This window comes from Typopeltis vanoorti, chromosome 10 (assembly GCF_054136105.1).
Source record: "Typopeltis vanoorti isolate ZY-2024b chromosome 10, IOZ_Tvanoo_1.0, whole genome shotgun sequence".
NCBI classification, from domain to species: Eukaryota; Metazoa; Arthropoda; class Arachnida; order Uropygi; family Thelyphonidae; genus Typopeltis; species Typopeltis vanoorti.
The window spans coordinates 95,049,304-95,070,384 of NC_143558.1; the positions used below are offsets into that span (position 1 = coordinate 95,049,304).

A 21,081-nucleotide genomic window follows, 5' to 3' on the forward strand; every position below is an offset into this window, starting at 1 on the left:
GTATCTATTTGGTCTAGCTACTCATTGATGAAGCCTCAAAAAAGGCTGAAACCGGTCTGGGTAGTGACCTCCCACCATAATGTAATAACAGCATACATTTCCTAGGAAATGTGTTTTTACATTATGGAAAATACCAAGAATAGCAATCAGAACTTTACCACCTTTGCTGTGAGTTGCCCGAGATTGTACTATGTACTAGGACTACATGCATTAGCTCATGCTAGTAATCACTGATACTTTTATAGTTTACTATATTCGGCATGAAACTCTCTGATTCCAATCTTTGAGTTTCTTATTCGGTTTTAAAACAATGTGGGATTTAATATCCCCTTAATTTAAATAATGTTTATATAGCCGAAATGAAGCCTATTGGCTCTTTATATTTAAGTTACTTTGTCTAGTCTGTAGCTACTCGCCAGCTTGCAAAATCTAATCGCCATGGGCGAGTGGTCAAGCCCTGTATAAAGTTCCTTGTTCTTCCAGATTTCCTGTTATTGGAGTGGAAGAGTAGCTAATAGCTGATTGGAAGAATATAAAAAATACCTCTGCTGCTATTATTATGGATATTCAGGTTTGGCAGACTATACTTAGGACACCACTCACAGAATTAAATGGAAATAAACTACCATGTTTCATTATAGTAGTTATAAATATTATCAGTGTCACCCGTTTAATTTTTTTTTTACAGCTGCATGGAAAATTTTTCCATGACCTGACAAATGTATGATACTTAATGTTTTTGTAATATACATAGAAAACAAATAAGTTTGCTGGCAGCTGTGCACAGTTCAGTTTGCATGAGGATATTTCAGTTACTGCATAGCAGCATATTCTTACTATTATTATTATTATAGCTTATCTCCATGAAGCCAACAGACTCATTGTGGGAGGTATCATTTAGTGAAATATTTTATATGAGACTTTCCTTAAAATCTACAGTTGCTCTTAAAAGTTCCCATATCTTAAATTATGTGACATTCCCTGAAATATGTAATTCTTAAACCTGTTTATAACAGTTAAGGCTTCCTACTAGTATCATATATGGCACTCTTACAAGGACTCATGGCTTCGTCTAATCATTTCCAACTTTTGCATTGTGCACATGTTATATTGTTTTATATTGTAGGTTCTGTAACAGAGAAAAATGTATTGGAGTTATTAGTGTTTTGGATTGTGTAAATTGCTATGCATTATGGAAAGGATCATTCTTCTTCTTCTGTAGCTTGTCCCACTTAAGTACAGTCACTGTTCTCAGTGGGTCTTCTCTACATCCTCCTGTCTTGGGCCACCCGCACTTCCTCCTCCTCCCCTGCATATCCATCTGCATGACCTTTCTTCTTACATACTAATCCTCCCTCCTCATCACATGACCAAACCATCTCAACTTTGCCTCCTGTATCTTCGCTCCTAAGTTCGTAACATTCACCATTCTCCTTACATAGTTATTTCTCAGACGATCCTTTCTGGCCACACCGTACATCCACCTAAGCATTTTCATCTTCACTACCTCCATCCTACTGATGTTATTTTTCCTCAGAGCCACATTTTCCATAACATACATCATAGCTGGTCTCGCTACTGTCCTGTAGATTTTGCTTTTTAGATTGATCAGCACCCTCTAATTGCATAGCACTCCAGCCATATCTCTCTCTCTCTCTCTCCATTTCCTCCATCCCACTTATATCCTGCATCCTACTTCCTTCTCAGCCTCTCCATCCTCTTTCATTGTTAAACCTAAGTATCTAAAATCTCTAACCTTCCTGATGACATTTCCTTCCAGCTCCAGATCTGTCTCCTAGCTGCCATCCACTTTGCAACACATATACTCTGTCTTACTTTTGCTCAGTCTCATACCTCTCTCTTCCAGTACTTTCCTTCACCTTTCCACTTTAGCTGCCACATTTCTTGATTCTGCACACAGCACGATGTCGTCCGCATACATTTTCCAAGGTGCATCTTCTTTCACCTTCTCTGTCACCATCTCCATCACAATATTAAACATGAATGGACTTAATGCTGACTCTTGATGCAAGCTAACTGTCACTTGAAAACTTTGTCTCTCCAAGGTATGTCCAAACTCTTGTCTTCACATTTCTATACATCTCCTGCACCAACCTGACATATATTTCTGGTATCTTCTTCTCCCTCAGACACCTCCAGACTTCTTGCCTTGGCACTCTATCATATGCTTTCTCCAGATCATTAAACATCAGCTGTAGCTCCCGTTGTTTCTCTTGGAACTTTTTCACCATCTACTGTAACCCAAAGATAGCATCTGTCATCAATCGACCAGGCATAAAGCCAAATTGCTCCTTTCCAATCTCTGCTTTCTTTCTCAGTCTTCCATCAAGAACACTTTCTAGGATTTTCATTGTGTGGGATGTCAACACTTTATTCCTCTGTAATTTTACAGTCTTGTGCATCCCCTTTACCCTTGTAGATGGGAACAAGAATACTTTTCCTCCACTCCTCAGGTATATTTTCCTGTTGACAAATTTTTATGAACAGGTCCCACAGCAGGTCAATTTCCTCTTCCCCCAGTGCCTTTCATGCCTCCACTGGGATCCTGTCAGGGTCCACCGATTTTCCATTCTTCATCTTCTTTATGGCCTCCTTCACTTTTCTGCACCAACCCCTCATAATGCCCATCTTCTCTGTGAGTTCTCACATTTTCCTCATTCAAAAGCCCTTCAAAGTATATTCTCCATCTGTTTCTTATATTCGCATCTCTCCTTAATACTCTTCCTCCAGAGTTTTTGATATGCCTCACATGTTAGATGTCTTTCTATGCCTTATTTCTACAATTTGCCAATCGATAAATTTTTCTCTGTCCTTTCCTTTGTTTCTAATTGGCCATTGCATATCTTGATATGCAATGGCCTTCACCTGCACAACAACTCTCTTGGCTTCTCTCTCTCTCTGTCCTCTTCCACTCTTGTCTCGTCCCACTTCTGCTTTGCCTTCCTCTTAGCTGCCACTGCTTCTTGTACATAATTATTCCACCACCACCAACCCTCCTTTTGCTCTCTAATCCTTCCTTTCACCAAGCTCCTTGATTGCACAACTCAGAATTGCTTTTGAATTATGTCTCCACTAATCTTGTACACTTCCTAGTCCATCTGAAATCCTCTCTAACACCCTCTCCCTAAAACGGTTCATCTCGCTCTCTTCTTTTAAGTTAAACCACTTAATTGTCCTCATCCTGTGGCTTCCAAAGGTTCTTTTCTTCGACCTTATTTTAAAGTTTGTGTGTACAGCAGCTGGTTGCTGCACCACTAGATTTGTTGGGATTACCTTATAGTTTGTTACTTCCTTAAGATGTTTTCTTCTAGTCAAAATATAATCAATCTATGAATGAACTGTTGTTACCACTTCTAAATGTTATCAAATGTTCTTCCCTCTTGAAGAAAAATGAGTTCACAATTTCCAGATCAAATGCCACAATCTTCTTTCCTTCCTGGTTCATCATTCCCACTCCGTGGTCACCATGCACCCTTTCACAGTCCCTATTCTGTCTTCCTATGTGTTCAAGTCTCCTCTGATAATCACCATCTTGTTTTCTTCCAGTTCCCTCATTTCTGCATCTAGCATGTTCCAGAATTCTTCTTTCTCTGCTGTACAGCTAACTTGCAGGGCGTATAAGATGGCTACTTGCTCTTCTCCAAGACCCAGTTTCATTCGCATGATCCTGTCGTTCCTCCTACCCACTTCCAGTACTTTGCCCTTCGTTCTGCCACACACCACAATTCCAACACCATTTCTTCTCTCTTTATTCGCTCCAGAGTAGAACAATTTATACCCATCTCCCAATTCCTTCGCTTTTTCCCCTTCCGCCTTGTCTCCATCCATTTCTTGTAGCTGTGCGTTGCCTAAGGGGTATGCCCTAGTCCTTATATCATTTCTTTTTGATTCATTTGATCATAGCTAGAGCTGGCAGTGAAGTTTTACTACTGGATGCCCTTCCTGACATCAATCCTCGCCATTTATCCGGGCTTGGGACCGGCACCTGTTGGGGCTAGCTTGCCCCCTTCAGTGGCTGCATAAGACAAAATGACATAGCAAAATAGGAAAGATTCACCCCTAGCCCTCGAATACTCTAATAGCATTGGTGTGAAGGAGCAAGAAGAGAAGAAAGAAGGGGAGGGACCAGTTTACTGATAATATAACAGATGTATATTACATGAACTAAGGCATGGTCTAGCATCAGGTACCTCGGGTTTGCCATGCCCATACTCACTAAAGTGCTTGAGGCAGGATGGAAAGGATCATTACCCAGACCAATTTCAAGTCTTCATTGGGAGATAGACTGAGGAAGATGCTAAGGTTAAATTTATGCAGAAGTCATATATATATATATATATATATATATATATATATATATACACACAAGTAGAAAAATGGTGTATCACCATGCAAAAAGTTTTTTTTTTTGCTTGGTTACAACAAGTTATTATACTTGACAATAAATTATATTTGTGTTTTTAATCCTTTATTCAAATATAAGCAAACAAAGTATGTGCATGAATTATCTTCATGGCCAGTCTACTTGTACGTAAAGGCTGTTGACTTCACTTGCCTCAGTAACCCATAATGCAAAGCATGCTTCCTTATCGAACATGTATATTGCTATGCATTACATGGTGTGCCCATTAAGTAATGAAACAACAATTATTATATCAAAACAAAGAACTATATTTGGAATTGTCAATTACACAGATTCAAAATCTCCCTCCAACTTTACATCCATTGTACGGGTGTTCGAAGGCATGGTGGAGTCCTGAACAGGAACCTTCTTCAGTCTCTGCTTCTGGGTTAAATTTTAAATGAATAAGTTCCAGGCTCTATACAAAATAATCAGTTGTATGCCGACTTGGTTGGCTGAGTGGTTATCGTATCTGCTCTCCAGCCAAAAGGCTGCCGTTCGAATCCTGCCGTTGGCATGGATGTTTGTGATTGTCTGAAAGTACTAGTGGTGGTAGTCGGCAGTAGATGGTGTTGGTGTTTGATGATGAAGATTGGTGGAGTAGTGAGACGAAGAGTTGTAGAGGTGATGCCCTCCCTCGATGATTCTTTGGATTCCCTGGAGGTGTGATATAATAATAATTTACCTTTGAATGCTATGTGGGGAAGCTTCAACCCTTCCTGTTCCTTTCATCTCTCATTCGTAATCAGGCGACTATTGATATTGACTTTATATACACATTCAAAATTGTAAATAACTGTTGAATAATAACACAATAATGTGGGCATAATTACTGTAAAGGAAGAAAAGTCACAAAACAGAAAAATGTTCCTACAAAATAACCAATTGTATTTACCTTTGAATGCAATCCACTGGTCGAGTGTCCAGCAAGTCAGCAAATCTTTCCTTTTGTTCAGCATATTAATATTATCATATCGCAACTGATGGAATTCTGTGTTTCTGTGGATTCGTTAGAGACCTCTTTCCCTTCGGAAACTATACACAAACGGTCATTACAAACTCATGTTGTATTATCACTGTCATCCAAGCTATTTTTATGTTTAAAGACGCTACCAATGTACTTATCCATATTTGAAATACCATACTTACTTGAATATAACTCACCCTCGCATACAACTCGCAGCCCCTGATTTTACTTTTCGAAAAAAGAAATTAAAAAGTTTCTCATATACGTCACACATGAAAAAAAGCTTAAATGCGTTCACTGCGGGCAATAGTAACTCGCTTGCAGTCGTAAACAATGCCCCTCCCCAACAGCCACTACACTGCGGAGACAAGAAAAACAAGTACTTTTATTATGTCAGTGAATAAGGTATGAGCAGTCTGTGTAATATATTTCTCAACAAATAGTGCAATTAGAGACAACTGGGATAAAAACAACACTAATTAATGAATCGCGTCCCATCATACAGAAACTATGCTGTATAGACACAAGCAAAACCATATGTTGCACCAGCAAACACAGTATTTAACTAGAAACTATTGTTATTAATTAGATGTGAGTTCGCCAATAAAATTCAACTGAACGTGTTAAAATTCGTAAACGTGTTAAAACTAAGAAATGTATAGTGAATGTTGTTATGGCAGTTTCACATATGGAATTCGGTTGAAGAGAGTTAGCATTTCAACTCAATTGTCGGCTATTCTTTTATCTTTTGGTCGCACAATCTTTCGTTAATACTGCACGTCTTAATAGCCTGCCATTGCTGTCTGTTTTGCATTAGGCTTAATTACCGTAAAAGGAGAAAAGTCACAAAACAGAAATGTTCTGGGTCCGGTGCATAAAAAAGTTCTGGGGCTGGGTCCCAAAGAGCCTTGGCTGAATTTAACCACTGGTTATTACTTTCTTACCATCAGCAATCTTCAGAATTAGCCTTTCATAATCATTTTCCCTTTTATTTGCTGTGTAGTTAAAGAACTATTTGGGATTTCTGTTTCGTGCTCATCTAATTTTACCTTTCTTACCATGCTGGTGTACCATTTCCATCTAGCCTTTGTTTTGTACTACTGCTCATGAGCTTATTGATCATATTTCCCTTTGTATTCAGTCTTAAAAAGAAAATTCTGTTTTTTTTTTTTTTTCCTCTCCTGCTTAATGATGCCACTCAATCCCACCTGATTTAACCTCCTCTTCTTGGATCCTGCATCCCTCAACCGCCCCTTAATCATTTCCCATGCATTACTAAGACACCTTTTTTAGCAACTCGTATTGTAAAGTACAAGTTCTGTATCATTCATCCTGAGTATTCTTGGTCTAGCTCCCAGTGATGAGACCTCAAAAAAGATCGAAACCGGTCTGTCTAGTGACCTCTCCCCATAATGTATAATATCATACATCTCTTAGGAGATGTGTTTTACATTATGGGAAAATACTAAGGACAGTGATTGGATCTGTTGCCCATCATGAAAGGTTGGCGTACACTTGTATCTGCTGAAACTTTTATAGTTTCTATATGCAGCATGAAACTCTTGTAGTTTCTATATTCGGCTATGAAATAATGTTGGATTCAATATCCACTTAATTTGAATTCTTCTCTTGTATTTTTCATTTAAATTGTTTGTTAAATTTTTCAAGTTTTTTTTTTAATTAAAGAATAATTAATTTGTCGTGTTTATTTTAACATTTTCTTAAAGAAGGAAGTTGCAAGCATTTTTTTTTTGTTTGTTTGTTTTACATATTCTTTGTTATAAACCATCTATGTACTGTATCATTATAAGAGCAGCATAAAGGAACATTTAGAATCTTAACATTATTAACAACACCAAACAAACTATTTTATAAAAAAAATATGCTTTTTTAACTGGCTTATATTTCGCTGAATTTCAAACCAGCATCTTCAGCGCACAAAGCAGGATGTTATAGTTTGCAAATGACTCTGAATTAGTGAAACAATTAAAACTGTAACAGACAAAAGATCTAAAGGCCTGAGTTGGCACCCTCTAATGTTATTTAAAAAAAAAAGAAAAAAAGAAGTATTACATCTCTGTAGGAGTTGATCCTAAGATAAGTCTCTTAAAATATTTGGCAAATTAATGCAACCATAATTGTTCAGGTTAGGAGAATTCTTCATAGCCTTGGCAGTCTTGAAAAAAAATCTTCCCGATCTGTAACAACTTTTAAATAGCACATTGGTTTTCTTCCATCTAATCCTGTGTTAAGGGGAGGTCTCTAAAGTATTGTCTTCCAGTCCTGACTAGTCATAATAATTATTATGATGTATGTCTCTATGGAGTCAGAGTCAGTAGACTCATCACAGGAGACCCAAACTATCAAAACAATATCTATCATATCTCTTCTTGAATTCATTTACAGACGAAGAACTCAACTGAGTCAGGCAATGCATTCCACTTATTCACCACCCTCCAGGCAAAAAAATCTAGTTCTCACAGTCTTGTTAACCACACTTTTCCTTAATTTCCAGGGATGACCTCTTGTTCTTCCATCACTATCACACAGCTGAAATATTTTCCCCACATCAATCTTATAAAAACCTTTTATTAATTTAAATGTTTCTATCATATCCCCTCTTCTCCACCTATCAACCAACCTCTGCAATCCACAAGCTCTCAATCTATCAATGTAGGGAGCATTTTTTATATCACTCATCAACTTGATCACTCTCTTCAACCCTCTCCACAACCTCTTCATCTCCAATGGTAGTGGAATGGAACTTTATACACTCCAGGATATGCTAGAGGATAGAGTTTATCATTAGGAGAGCAGACCAGAGTTGCTAATTTAACATGTGGTTTGAATGTGGTGTGAAGGCCATGTTTTATTAGTATTTTAGCCATCTTTTCTGATGTACCTCTGACGTAGAGAATAGGAATAGTGATGTTTTGTTCTTGTGTGTTACAGGAGGTAGAAGTAATGGGATCATGTAGTATTTTATCTATTTTGTAGACATTGGCAAGAAAGTATGGCACGAATAGTTAAGATCTGTATCATTTGAACAAATTGCTCTGGTTCTGTGTGTAAGTGTTTTTAAAATACCATACTATTGGAGCTGAATGATGATGTGATTGTTTATATAGATATCTTCCTCTGTGTGCGTGCGTGCGTGCATGTTGGCTTTCTGTAAATGGAAAAAGATAGCGATCCATCTGAAAGGTGGGTGACTAACACGCCAAGAAAAGGCAAACAGTTATTAGATTTTTTTTTTTTTTTTTTTTTTCTTCTACTGTGAAGTGAATTTTGGTGCATTTAGCTGTGTAGGTAGGTGACAAAAGCATCCAAACGTCAGTGCTTTTGTTGATGCGCTGTCCATTTGGCCCTATGGACAAGAGTCTTTTGTCAATACAGCCAATACTCCAAAATATATTGAATTAGCCCCCCCCCCCTCCCCTGCCGATGGTGAAATCATCTTGTGCTTATTAGCAGCAAATCTCTTTCATAATAGAAGGTTGTTAAGTTGTTTTGAATTCGAGAGCAACCAAGGCTATGAGGCCAGTTCATGATGCCTATTAATTATGTGTATTCTTCTTATTTGTCTGTTCTGAACCCCTAGTATTTAAAAATATAGTTTTTTTTTTTTTTTTTTTTTTTTTAATTTTGAACTTTATTTAACTTTAGCAGATTAAACATACTAACTTGATTTTTTATATACTAGGTATTAGGTTATTGTGTTCCTCCTGGACAGTATAATGGGGACATGATAAGTGCAGTATCAGTATTTACTGAACTAGGACAACCATTAGATATCATAAAATTGTTGCAAATGTCATGGGAGGATAGACTTAAGGTAAAACGTTTTTCATGTTTTTTAAATTATATTTAAAAAAGTCTTGAATAAATATATATGTTCTATTTTAAATATTAAAATATCATGTCAGTGTGTTTTTCTTTCATATAATAAGAAGTTGGTTGTTTTTGCTATAAAATATGGAAATATAACTTCTTCTTCTTTTTTTTTTTTTTGTTTTGCATAACAACATATTAAGAAAGAAAGATCAAGAAACTAGGCAATTAAAAGGATTGTAGTTTTTATTTATTTTAGATATAAATTTTAATTTACAATCAAACAATATACTGTGATAGTTTGCTTTTATGAATTTTTATACATCCCACCCTACCCCACTATAGTAAACTCATTGATTATAAGTGCTGTCAAAAAAAAAAAGAGGCAAAATCCCAAGCATTAGTGCTGATTAGTGCATCATGGCAAACCTTTTATTATAATGGAATACTCAGTTGGTTGTAGAATAAAGCAAATACCACTTGCATTAATGTTGATTTTGAAAATTTGGTTTATTTGAATTTTTAAGTGTTAAACTAAAATCTTTTGTTAATGTTTCATTTGATATTCACTATTCTAGGAAAATAAATGAACAGATTAAATAGAACCTCCAACTAAGTATATGCAATCAATGAAAAAGCATTATCAGCAAGGCTGGACAAATACAGTGCAAAAAAATTGAAAATATTTAGATTTTTAATTATTTACATTCCTTAAATTTAGAATACATTTAAGGAAGTTATTACAAAGAATGCCTTCCTTGTTTTTTTATTTAATAATATGATTCTGCCATTGTTAACAATGCAAGATTTTGTTTTAAATTAAAGCAAGATTTTATTAAAGATCATTTAAAATAGGATTGAGGCAGAAATGCGTGAAGAATGCAGAGATGAGATCCTTTTCCTTAGACAGATCATAGAAAAGTATAAAGAATTTAGATTTCCTATGGTAATATGTTTCATAGACTACTCTAAAGCTTTTGACTGTGTTCAGTATGTGGAACTGTGGGAAGTAATAATGGATTTTTCCTCAACACATTATCAGGTTGATAGTGTTGAATTCTGATTATGTAGAGATTAGAGTAATTATTATTTGGTTCAGAATCCAACATGATCTTCCATCACAAAGGCTAGACTTGTAAATATTATTTAATGTAAACAACTTATTTTACAATTTAATATTCATATAACTACTTTAAGTTTAACGTTATGCAATAGCTCAATTTTATTATATTTTGTTTTGTTGTCATGGAAACGTATGTAAGTGAGCGAGCACGTTTTGGAACACCACGTGAAGTTTATTGAAAAGAGTTTTAGAAAGAAATCACGAGAAGAATTTAGGCTGGAAGAATGGATATGAAAAGCGAGGAATGCTGGAAAAGGGAGAGCATTAGAGATTTATTAGAGAGAGATTGGCATTTAGGTTGGAATCGGAGCATTCGGCAATCACAGTGCAATAATAGCGAGTCGGCAAGTTACTAAAGCAGCTAAATAAAGTCTACTAGTTGAGAGGCGGTTAGCTAATAAGTTGTAGAATAACAATTATAGCTATGGAAGACAGCTGAGTGACTACTAAATAGACTAGCAATACTTAAGTTGAGATTTAATTTCAGGGCTGACCTGTCAAGGACACACAGAATCTTGAAATAAAGCACGGAGTTACTAGAGTAGTAGAGGCTGTAAAATTGAAGTTTACCGATAGCTGTGTTTGGAATTGTAGTGGCTAAAGAATTAATTAAATGCCGGAAGAGTGAACAACTGTGCATATAAAACCTCAAGTTAAGAATTATTGTGTGTTGCCTTATTTCATGAGTGATCAGTAGTATTTCATGCAAGAACGTTTTGTATGTGTATAGTGACTGATGATTGATTCAGTTATTGCTTAGAAGATTTATTTAATGAGTGCCGTATACTGTTTAAGTGTTTACAGTTATAAAAGGTGTTTGTGTATAAGTTAATGAAGATAGAAGATTATCGGTAAGATTATTCCAACCATTAGTATTCCTATACAGAGAAGTGTGTGAGTTTCATCCTAGAATTTCCCTATACTAACAGTAACTATTGGTGAAAATTAGCTGAAGTGTAAATTTAAAAGTGTTTGTTTGTGAGGAAGTGTTACTGCAATTTTTATCGTATTTGGAACTTAAAGAACTGTGAGAAGGCTGTATTAGAGATAACAGATTTACCATTGTCTGAATTTGTATGACAGTATTATCAGAAAGGCTGAAGTGTTTATAATAACTTATTTAGTATTTTGATCTTAAGTGTATAATTTGTGATTATAAAATTAAATGTTTGTTTTTGTTAATCTAAAGTTGTATTTTGCCTGAATCTCTTTTACTGCACCATTCATAAAATATTCGAACCAAAGCGGGAGTGATAAATAAGTTAAATATACTCGGCCAGTATATATAATAACAACATATAAGGGAAGGGTAGTTGAGAGTTGGCTTATCTTCGATTCTTGAACTAATTCGGATATAAAATGGCGCAGTCTTTAAATATAAATTTTCTTTATATTTGAATTAGAAATCAACTTACAACTTATCAATTAGTTAAGAACATCGTAATAGTAATCATTTCGGATCCAAAGTAAGGATTGACAAGAAGCAGGATCCAATAGCTAACTTGTATGGTGGACACGAAGCCACAGTAAGAAACAGAGCTGTTAGATTAACTGATTGGTTTCATGTTGGAAAGGGAGTTTAGGCAAGGATATCTACTTTCTCCTCGCCTGTTTAGTATCTGTGCTGAGGACATCATGCGTGTAGTTGGATGAGCTTAAAAGACAGGAATTAAGATAAGTGGTAGATTGATCAGTAATGTGAGGCACTCTGGGTGACATAGTACTCCTTCATAATGAAGAGGAAGAACTAGGACAAATTCTTGACAAAGTTAATGAGATCAATAAGAATAGAGGATAGTGTCTTTCCACATGAGAAACAAGTGTGTACCTTAAATGGAGAAAGAATTGTGAGAAAACAAGTTGTAAGATCTGGAATCCATTATTAATGTGAAGAATTACTATTCTGAAGACGTCAGAAGTAGATTAGGAACGACTAAAACAATGGTTAAATACTTACTATTAAACCCATCAAAATGAGTTGCAGTGTGTTGCAGAATTTGTGTGTGTAAAGCGGCATATTGCCGAAATTTAAAAACACAATATAAAATAGCGGACTTTTATATCTATTTATTTATTTTTATTTTTTACGTGTTGCACCTCTTTTGCCACGCCATCGTTACAGCATTGCTTTTGAGATGCGATGTTCATATACTGAAAGGTGGACAAATGAATAGGTGCTAGAAAGGATCAATAGACCTTTAAAGGCTGCTTAAGAATATTGACAGAAGAAAATTGAAATACTTTGGACACATTAAAAGGATGGAAGGAAGATTCTCAAAACAGTAAGAGAAAGTAAAGTTCCTGGAAAAAGAGAAAGAGGTAGACTGTCATTGAGATCAATAGATGGTGGAGGGACTTATCTTCAGAGAGTTGAAGCCTCCAGAAAAGCATACAACAGGGCCACCTGGTGAGGACTGGAATGGCACATCACTGAGCAGCTGAGTGAACATTCATCATCTGATGATGTCCAATGAATAGATAGATGGTTATTCAAAACATTTATGGAACTCATTTTTAGAATGTTTTTTGTTACTGTCACCACATGGTGTTGGGTGTCAGCTGTCAGAAAATATGCATCCTTTCAAGCCATTCTTTAGTTTTGGAAACATCCAAAACTAAAGAATGTGTGTGGTACGCAGCTATTGTGTACCACACACACACACACACAGGGGAAATGGTTGATCCAGTCGTTCAGCCAAATTTCAGATCTCTTCTTATGAACACTTCAAGCAACCTTGCAGCACTTCTAAATAACAACGTTGGTTCACTGTTTGTGCTTGTTTAATGAATTCGAAGTGAACATGCCCTTATGAGTTATATATTTAGTTTAATCATTTATTCAAGTGTAAGCAAACAAAATTTGCACCTGAAATATCTTCAGGACTGAGACAACTCGTGGCAATGGCAGACTGAGTTCTCATCACTGTCCTTAGTATCCCATAATGTAAAGCACATCTCCTTGCATTATGGGAACTGTCACTACCCAGACCGGTTTCGACCTTTATTGAGGTCTCTTCAGTGGGAGTCAGATCCAGAGGTGATGCCAAAGTTGAAGCAATGCAGAACTCATATTTCTGTATGCCAGTTGCAAAAAGATGTCACACCTTATTATTAAATTACTCTGGATTAGAGAAAGACGTTGAAGTTTTTTTTTTTTTTTTTCCCTAACTTGGTTAGACTATAAATTATATATTTACTTTAATCCTTTATCCAAGTGTAAGCAAACAAAGTTTGCGCCTGAAATATCTTCAGGACTGGGGCAACTCATGACAAAGGTGAATTGAGTTCTCATCACTGTCCTTAGTATCCCATAATGTAAAGCACATCTCCTTGCACACGTGTATAATGCTATGCATTATGGGAAGGGTCACTACCCAGACCGGTTTCGACCTTTATTGAGGTCTTCAGTGGGAGCCAGACCCACAGGTGATACCAAGGCCGAAGCAATGCAGAACTGATATTTCTATATGCTAGTTGCCAAAAGGTGTCACACCTTATTAAATTACTCTGATTAGAGAAAGATCCATGTTGGAGGTTTAATGGTAAGCAAACAAAGTTTGCTCTTGAAGTATCTTCAGGACTTCAAGAGCAAAGGTCAAAACTGGTCTGGGTTTTGACCTTCTCATGAGAATAAAATATATGTAATGTGTTTTAATAGCAATAAGTACTACGTTGTCATCACTCATGGAACACTGGTATGAAGATCAGTGTTTATATGGCACTAGTTGTAGCTCATTTAGCTTACCTGAAGCTTATTTTGGAGCGCAGCACGTTAGCATCATCAACAAAATGGATGTGTGAGAGAAGGTAATTTATATATAGCAGAAGGTAGGTAATAGTCTTCACACATTCCTACATAAGGGAAGATGCCTAAAGAAAGAAAACTGGTTTCTCAGTTATGAAAAAGTGGATGGTATACCAAAGGGTGTCAGTTTGGTGCAGACCTCAATGGCAGCTCTAATGAAATGCTCTGGAAATATTAGGAGAGCAATTGCACAGGTTTCTCTAAACATTTCCTAGGGATTCTAGATCTTCAGTAGATACAGCATGGGAGAATTCATACTGGTGGTTATTGCGACATGGTGGGTCTCCAAGTGATGAAATTGACTATTGATTACATCAGTAGTCAATTTCATCATTAGTGTGTATGTGAGAGAGGAGGGAGGGGCCTGGATGAGCAGAAGCTGAAAGATTAAAAGGTACAACTGCCATTTGTAAAGAAGTCAAGTGTTCTGTATTTTGCATTTTCAGAATAATATTTGGAACAAGATGGTTGTTTTGCTTTTGATGTAGGCTTGCATGAGCTCCTGTCTCAAACAATGCGCAGTATGTTGAACTTTTTTTTTCTTTTTTATCGATGGTCTTGACACATACAGAGAGGGTGAAAATGACAGAGAATCTTTGTATGTGCTACAAAAGCTGTCTTCAAAGACCAGGTGCCCATTTCAAGCATGTAATCTACTGTCGTTAATGCTTTATTTGACCAAGATTCCACTAATAATTGTGGATGTACATATCATCATGTGTAAACATATATTTCTTTGTCCAGATACCCCTGTTATTTGAAGTTATGGAACATTCCAAGTTTGTTAATAACATAAAACTGGTGTACAGATAGTGGGAAGCAGTATTTCACTGTAGCAGTTAAATACAGGTGTATGGCAACATGACACACACTCAGTGACTTTGAGAGCGGTGTCATTGTGGACTTTCACATTGGTGGCATGTCCATATGTGCCATTGCTGCTCAACTGGAGCAGCAATGGCAAAATCAATGGTTGGCGATATGATCAACAAATGGAGATGTTCTGTCATCACTAGTACAGGAAAACACACAGGGTGGCCACCGAAAATGACTGACAGGAACAGGAAGATGTTAAAATGGGTGGCATGCAGAAACAGGCTACAATCTGCACAGACCATCCATGATGAGTGCTAGTAACAACACCACTGTACGAAAAGAACTCCATTTACTGGGTTTCCATGGAAGAGCAGCAGCACCACACAAGCCAGACATCACAACGAACAAGGTGGCTTGTCTGGCCTGCTGCAAAAGAGCATGTCAACTGGACAATTGGCCAGTGGAAAAATAGTACTGTGGAGCGATGAATCAAGGTTCACCTGTTTCTAGTCTGATGGCAGGGTGTGGAGGCAGTCTGAGTAATGGTGTGGGGGGTGCATTCAACTGGATTGGAGTATGACCACTGGTTTTTGTCCGTGATTCCATGAAGGCAGCTCAGTACCTTGATATTCTGGATAATCAGGTGCTGCCTACACTGTGGAGTTTTTATGGAATGGATCCATGTTACTATCAAGAAGACAATGTCACAGAACTGTTAGCTGTTATGCAATTGTATGCAGAGATGGGTGTTAAACAACTACCTTGGCCTGTGCATAGTCTTTACCTCAACCCCATTGAAGACCTGTGGAATGAATTGGAGTAGCATTTGAGATTCCTCAATCTGTTGATGAACTCAGTGCTGCTTTGATGGAGGAATGTAGACAAATTCCACCTGATGTCTGCCTCACATTAGTGGAAAGCTTCCCTCAAAGGGTGCAGGAGATGATCACTGCCAAAGGTGGACATACCCGATATTATGGTTCGCCTGTTGGTATCAGTTGTGAATTGTTAAAGCGTCCAGACAATTATTGGTAGATAGTGTATATAGATAATCCGATAAGGAAGTGGAAATTCATAGTAAACCCAGGAATCATCATTATGCAACAGTAAACACAATACTTTTTTTTGCAGATGATCAAGTAATTATACAAAAATTAGAAAACAATCTACAGAGATCCATTCGCTATCTACAGCAGTTAACTAGTGAATACAATTTATAAAGCATATTTTAAAGAAAAATTAAAACTATGGCATTCTGGGATAAACATCCCATATGAACAAACATGGTAATTGAAAACCTCAGATACCAAGCTATTTCATTTTAGCAACCTTTAAATAACATTCTCTCATCTAGTCTAAAAAAAAGCGAGGAGAGCTTTTTTTACCCCCTGTTAGACCAAGTAACACATTTTCCATATTTAGGACATGAAAACATTTGCTATAGATAATAATATAGACAATAAGTTACGCCATTTCCAAGCAACCTGTGGTACTATAAGATGAATAACAAAAGGCAAAACAAGGAAAGAAACACAATTAAAATTTTATAAAGTCATTGCAGTACCAACAATACTATATGGATGCAAGAATGGATAGAAATACGAAATGATGAAATCAGGAAGGAATTACAAACAGAAGCTATAAATGATAAAATCAAAGAATACCAAATGAATTGGAGAAAACATTTACTATTACTATTATTACGGGCAACTCCAGGGAGTCATTAGACTCATCGAGGGAGGCCCCAAATCATATTCATCACAACTATTTGACATTCATACAGTATCTATCATACTTCGCCTTAAACTCATTCACTGTCACAGCATCCACCACAGACTCAGGGAGCGCATTCCACTCATTCACTACTCTAAAAGTAAAGAACCCAGCTCTAACACCTTTACTAACCACACTTTTGCCCAGTTTCCATGGATGTCCCCTAGTCCTCCCACAACCAGCCCTGTTCTCAAAAATATCTTCTGAATTAATTTTATAGAAACCCTTCAGTAATTTGAATGTCTCAATCATATCAATCATATACAAAAATGGAGGAGGGAACGCTACCAAAAGAAGTAGCAAAGCATAAACCAAAGGGTGAAATAGATATAGGAAGACCTAGAAAGTCAATGAAAATATAGTCCTTAGGATGCTGAAACAGGCTTTTAGCCTACATCTTGAAAGAAGATGACTTAAAAAACAGATAATTTCACAAAACAACCTCCCAGAATTGGGAAAGATAGGAACAATCATTTTTACTATCATTTGATGTATGACTTTGGTTGTCTAACATTTTGGAATTATTAAGAAATTTTCTCTTGATATTATCAGACTTTCAATTTGTGATTAATTCTGGTTACTTCACTTGTAATAATATATCCAAACAAACATAGAGGGGATAGCAGTGGACTTGCCTAATTGGCTAGTTATTATATAGAAAAGTTTGATATATGATTGGTTACCTGAATGATATTTACGCTGTTTGCCTGGCCTCTCTCAGCAAGATTTTCTTCGAAGAATTAATGCTCTTTTTTATCAATCTCAAGGTAGTTTATTTTAACATCCTTAAATAATAGAAAGAAAGAAAGGTATTACTTGTGTTCAGGGCACCTCAGATACCAAGCTATTTCATTTTAGCAACCTTTAAATAACATTCTCTCATCTAGTCTAAAAAAAAAAGTGAGGAGAGCTTTTTTTACCCCCTGTTTTTCCTAAGAATACACTTTGTATCCTTAATGCACATTAGTTTTTACATGGCATCTTGTTGTTCTGGTGTGTATTATTTTGAACAAACTGCCAAGTGCCCAGCTAGACATCTTTCAGACTGAAGAGCATAAAAAGTGCATTAGGTTTCCTGAACCTTACAGTGGTTTGCAGATTGCCATCCTCAATCAGTTGAAGAAATACGGACATCAGCTACAAATGTTATTTTCTGGTTTGAAGACTATACAGAGTTAGTTGAGGATTTTTATCATTATCAGCATTTTCTGATATGTATTCATGGTGTGTACAGGTTATTGTGAAAATATTTGACTTTCACTGCATTGAGCTCGTAGGGACCATAGGAATAGTTAGTAAATAGTTACTTTACCTATTTACTATAGTGAATTTTCTTTAGAATCTATGGAGATTTAGTTGTTACCTAGTAGTTTATGATTATGTGACAATCATAAACTACTAGGTAGTTTATGATTGTCACATAATCAAAGACTCATTGCTGGAGGACAGTCCACTTTATACTACTTCCATCATCTACACACTATACATTCTACTTTTTAGTACTAATAGCAGTGGCGGCTGGTGACAATTGAATCAGGTGGGGCCAGGAGCCAAAAACAACTTAATCTTTTATATATTTATATAGTGGGTTCTATTATTCATTTATAGTTATTATTTCTATTACAATAATGTTTAGTCAGAATCCACTGATGCATTGAGCTATTAATTTTTTTAAATTGTTAGGACGTAACATATACAACCCAGCTATGCTTAGTGACAACTTGACATGCCGGTCCCAAGCCCGGATAAATGGGGAGGGTTGAGCACAGGGCTAGCCACCCAGTCTCAGAAAAAAAATCTTTGCTATGCAAACTGAAACCTTCCAAAATGTGATACTGGATGAAGAAAATAGAACATGAGGCACCTCTGTGAAAGCCCTTCTGGGGAAGCAGAGGTATGGAAGAAAGTAGCAGATACCTTACTAAAAGACAAGCTTAGACTGGGATGTTGGAATGTTAGAACCATGTTCGAAACTGGGAAGACATACCAAGTCTCGAGAGTTCTAGAAAAATACAGACTAGAAATAATGGGATTAAGCGAAACGAGATGGATAGGAACTGGAAAAATCAAATTAAACTCTGGGAACCAAAATACGAATGACCACACAAAGGGAGTTGCACTAATGATGACAAAGAAAGCTCATGGTGCAATAATGGAATAGAACCCAATATCCGAAAGAATACTAAACGCTAGATTTAAAGCCAGCAAGCAGAACATCACAATAACTACTATATATGCACCAACAAATGATGCGATCCAGGAAGAAAAGGATAATTTTTATAACATGCTGCAGAGAAGTATAGAAACAACAAATAAAAAAGATATGCAACTTATAATTGGAGACTTTAATGCTAAGGTTGGAAATGATAATACTGTTATGGGAAAGTGTGCAGAAGGGAAAATAAATGAAAATGGAGAGTTACTTATAGACTTTTGTATGTTCAATCAGCTTGTAATAGGAGGGAGTCTCTTCCAACATAAAAAAAAAATACACAAGTGGACATGGATAGCACCAGATAGAAAGACAAAGAACCAAATAGACCATGTACTTATATCAAGGAATTGGAGGAAATCACTCCTGGATGTCAGAGTTTTAAGAGGAGCTGAGGCATATTCAGATCACTTTCTCCTAACAGCTACCATAAAAGTAAAAATATTTAAAAATAAACAAACAGTGCACAATAGGAAGAGGTTTAGAATTGAAAAACTCAAAAAAACAAAGAGATTAGAAATAAATTTATAACAACTCTACAGGATAAATGGGATAAACTTGAAAAAAGAGAAGGAGATTACATAGAGGGAAAATGGACTAAGATTAAAGACATACTAATAACCACATCAGAAAAGATATTGGGATTTCGAACTAATACAGATAAGGAATGGATATCAGAAAACATCAAATTAAAAATAGAGGAGAGAGATAGAATAAAAGAGAAACTGATACAGATTGGCAAAAATGTTGAACAAGAACAAGCAGAAAGATATAGAGCAATTAACAAAGAAATAAAAAGAAGTGCAAGAAATGATAAAAGAAAATACATAGAGAATCTAGCACAAGAGGCAAAGGATGCTGCATATATAAATGATACTAGAAAGTTGTATGATATTAAAGGAAATTAAGTGGAAAAAGAAACAAATGGATAGTTCCTATATATAATAAAGAAAGAAAACTATTATTAAATGAAAAAGAACAGATAAATAGATGGGCGAAATGCTTCTCAGAGAAATTTCAAGAAATGGCTGATGGTGACCAGAGCCTAGAATTAAATGAACAAAATGCATCATTAGATATAAATTTAAATGAAATAACAAAAATAGAAATTACAAAAGCAATGATTCAGATCAAAACAGGTAAAGCACCAGGAGCACACAACATACCAGGCGATATGCTAAAAGCAAATCCAAAACTTATAGCAGAGATATTATATCCCTTACTAAATGAGAAATGGCAGAAAGAAGAGTGGCCTAAGGAATGGAATACTGGATTACTGGTTAAATTACCCAAAAAAGGGAACCTATCTGAATGCAAAAATTGGAGAGGTATAATATTGCTGAGTATTATAAGTAAAATACTAGCAAGGATAATACTAGAAAGAATCAAAATAGAAATAGAAAAATAACTAAGACCAGAACAGGCAGGATTTAAAGCCAATAGATCATGCACTGACCACATTGCTACTTTACAAATTATCATAGAACAATCATTGGAATGGCAGGCAAGCTTATATTTAAATTTTATCGATTTTGAACAAGCTTTCGACAGTATAAACAGATTTTCCCTTTGGAAATTACTTTGAAATTATGGACTCCCAGAAAAAATAATAAGAATAATTAAAAAAATGTATGAAGATTTTGAAATTAAAGTAATACATGGAAATACCTTCTCAGAACCATTTAAAACAAAGACAGGAGTAAGGCAAGGTTGTATACTCTCCCGTACTATGTTTTTATTTGTTGTAGACTGGGTGATGAGAAAAGTATCGCATGGAAATACAGGATTACAATTGTTACTTCAAAACCAACTCCACAATCTAGATTTTGCAGATATCTGCTTACTTTCACAGAAGCATCAACATATAGAACAAAAAACAACAACTCTTGTAGAAACAGCCAAAAAAGTTGGTCTTAGGATAAATAAAAATAAAACAATGTTGATGAAAATAAATGCAAAACGAAATAAACAAATAACAATAGAAGAAATACCGCTTAAAGAAGTAGAACAATTCATATACCTTGGTTCAATAGTATCAATAAAAGGAGGAACTACTGAAGATATAAATAGAAGGAAACAGTTGGCTTATTCAACTTTTAACCAACTTAGAAATATTTTGGAAAACAAGAAT

General features: G+C 35.9%; 1 protein-coding gene across 1 annotated transcript in view; it reads left to right on the forward strand.

Annotated features, from left to right (window-relative positions):
• The window catches only part of LOC150102606 (extracellular tyrosine-protein kinase PKDCC-like), a 67,981-nt gene that overhangs the window by 8,068 nt on the left and 38,832 nt on the right, over positions 1–21,081 (forward strand). The window contains exon 2 of the mRNA XM_090399400.1: positions 9,094–9,225. Coding sequence (XP_090255526.1) covers positions 9,094–9,225 — 132 coding nt within the window. The remainder of the gene's footprint in view (positions 1–9,093; positions 9,226–21,081) is intronic.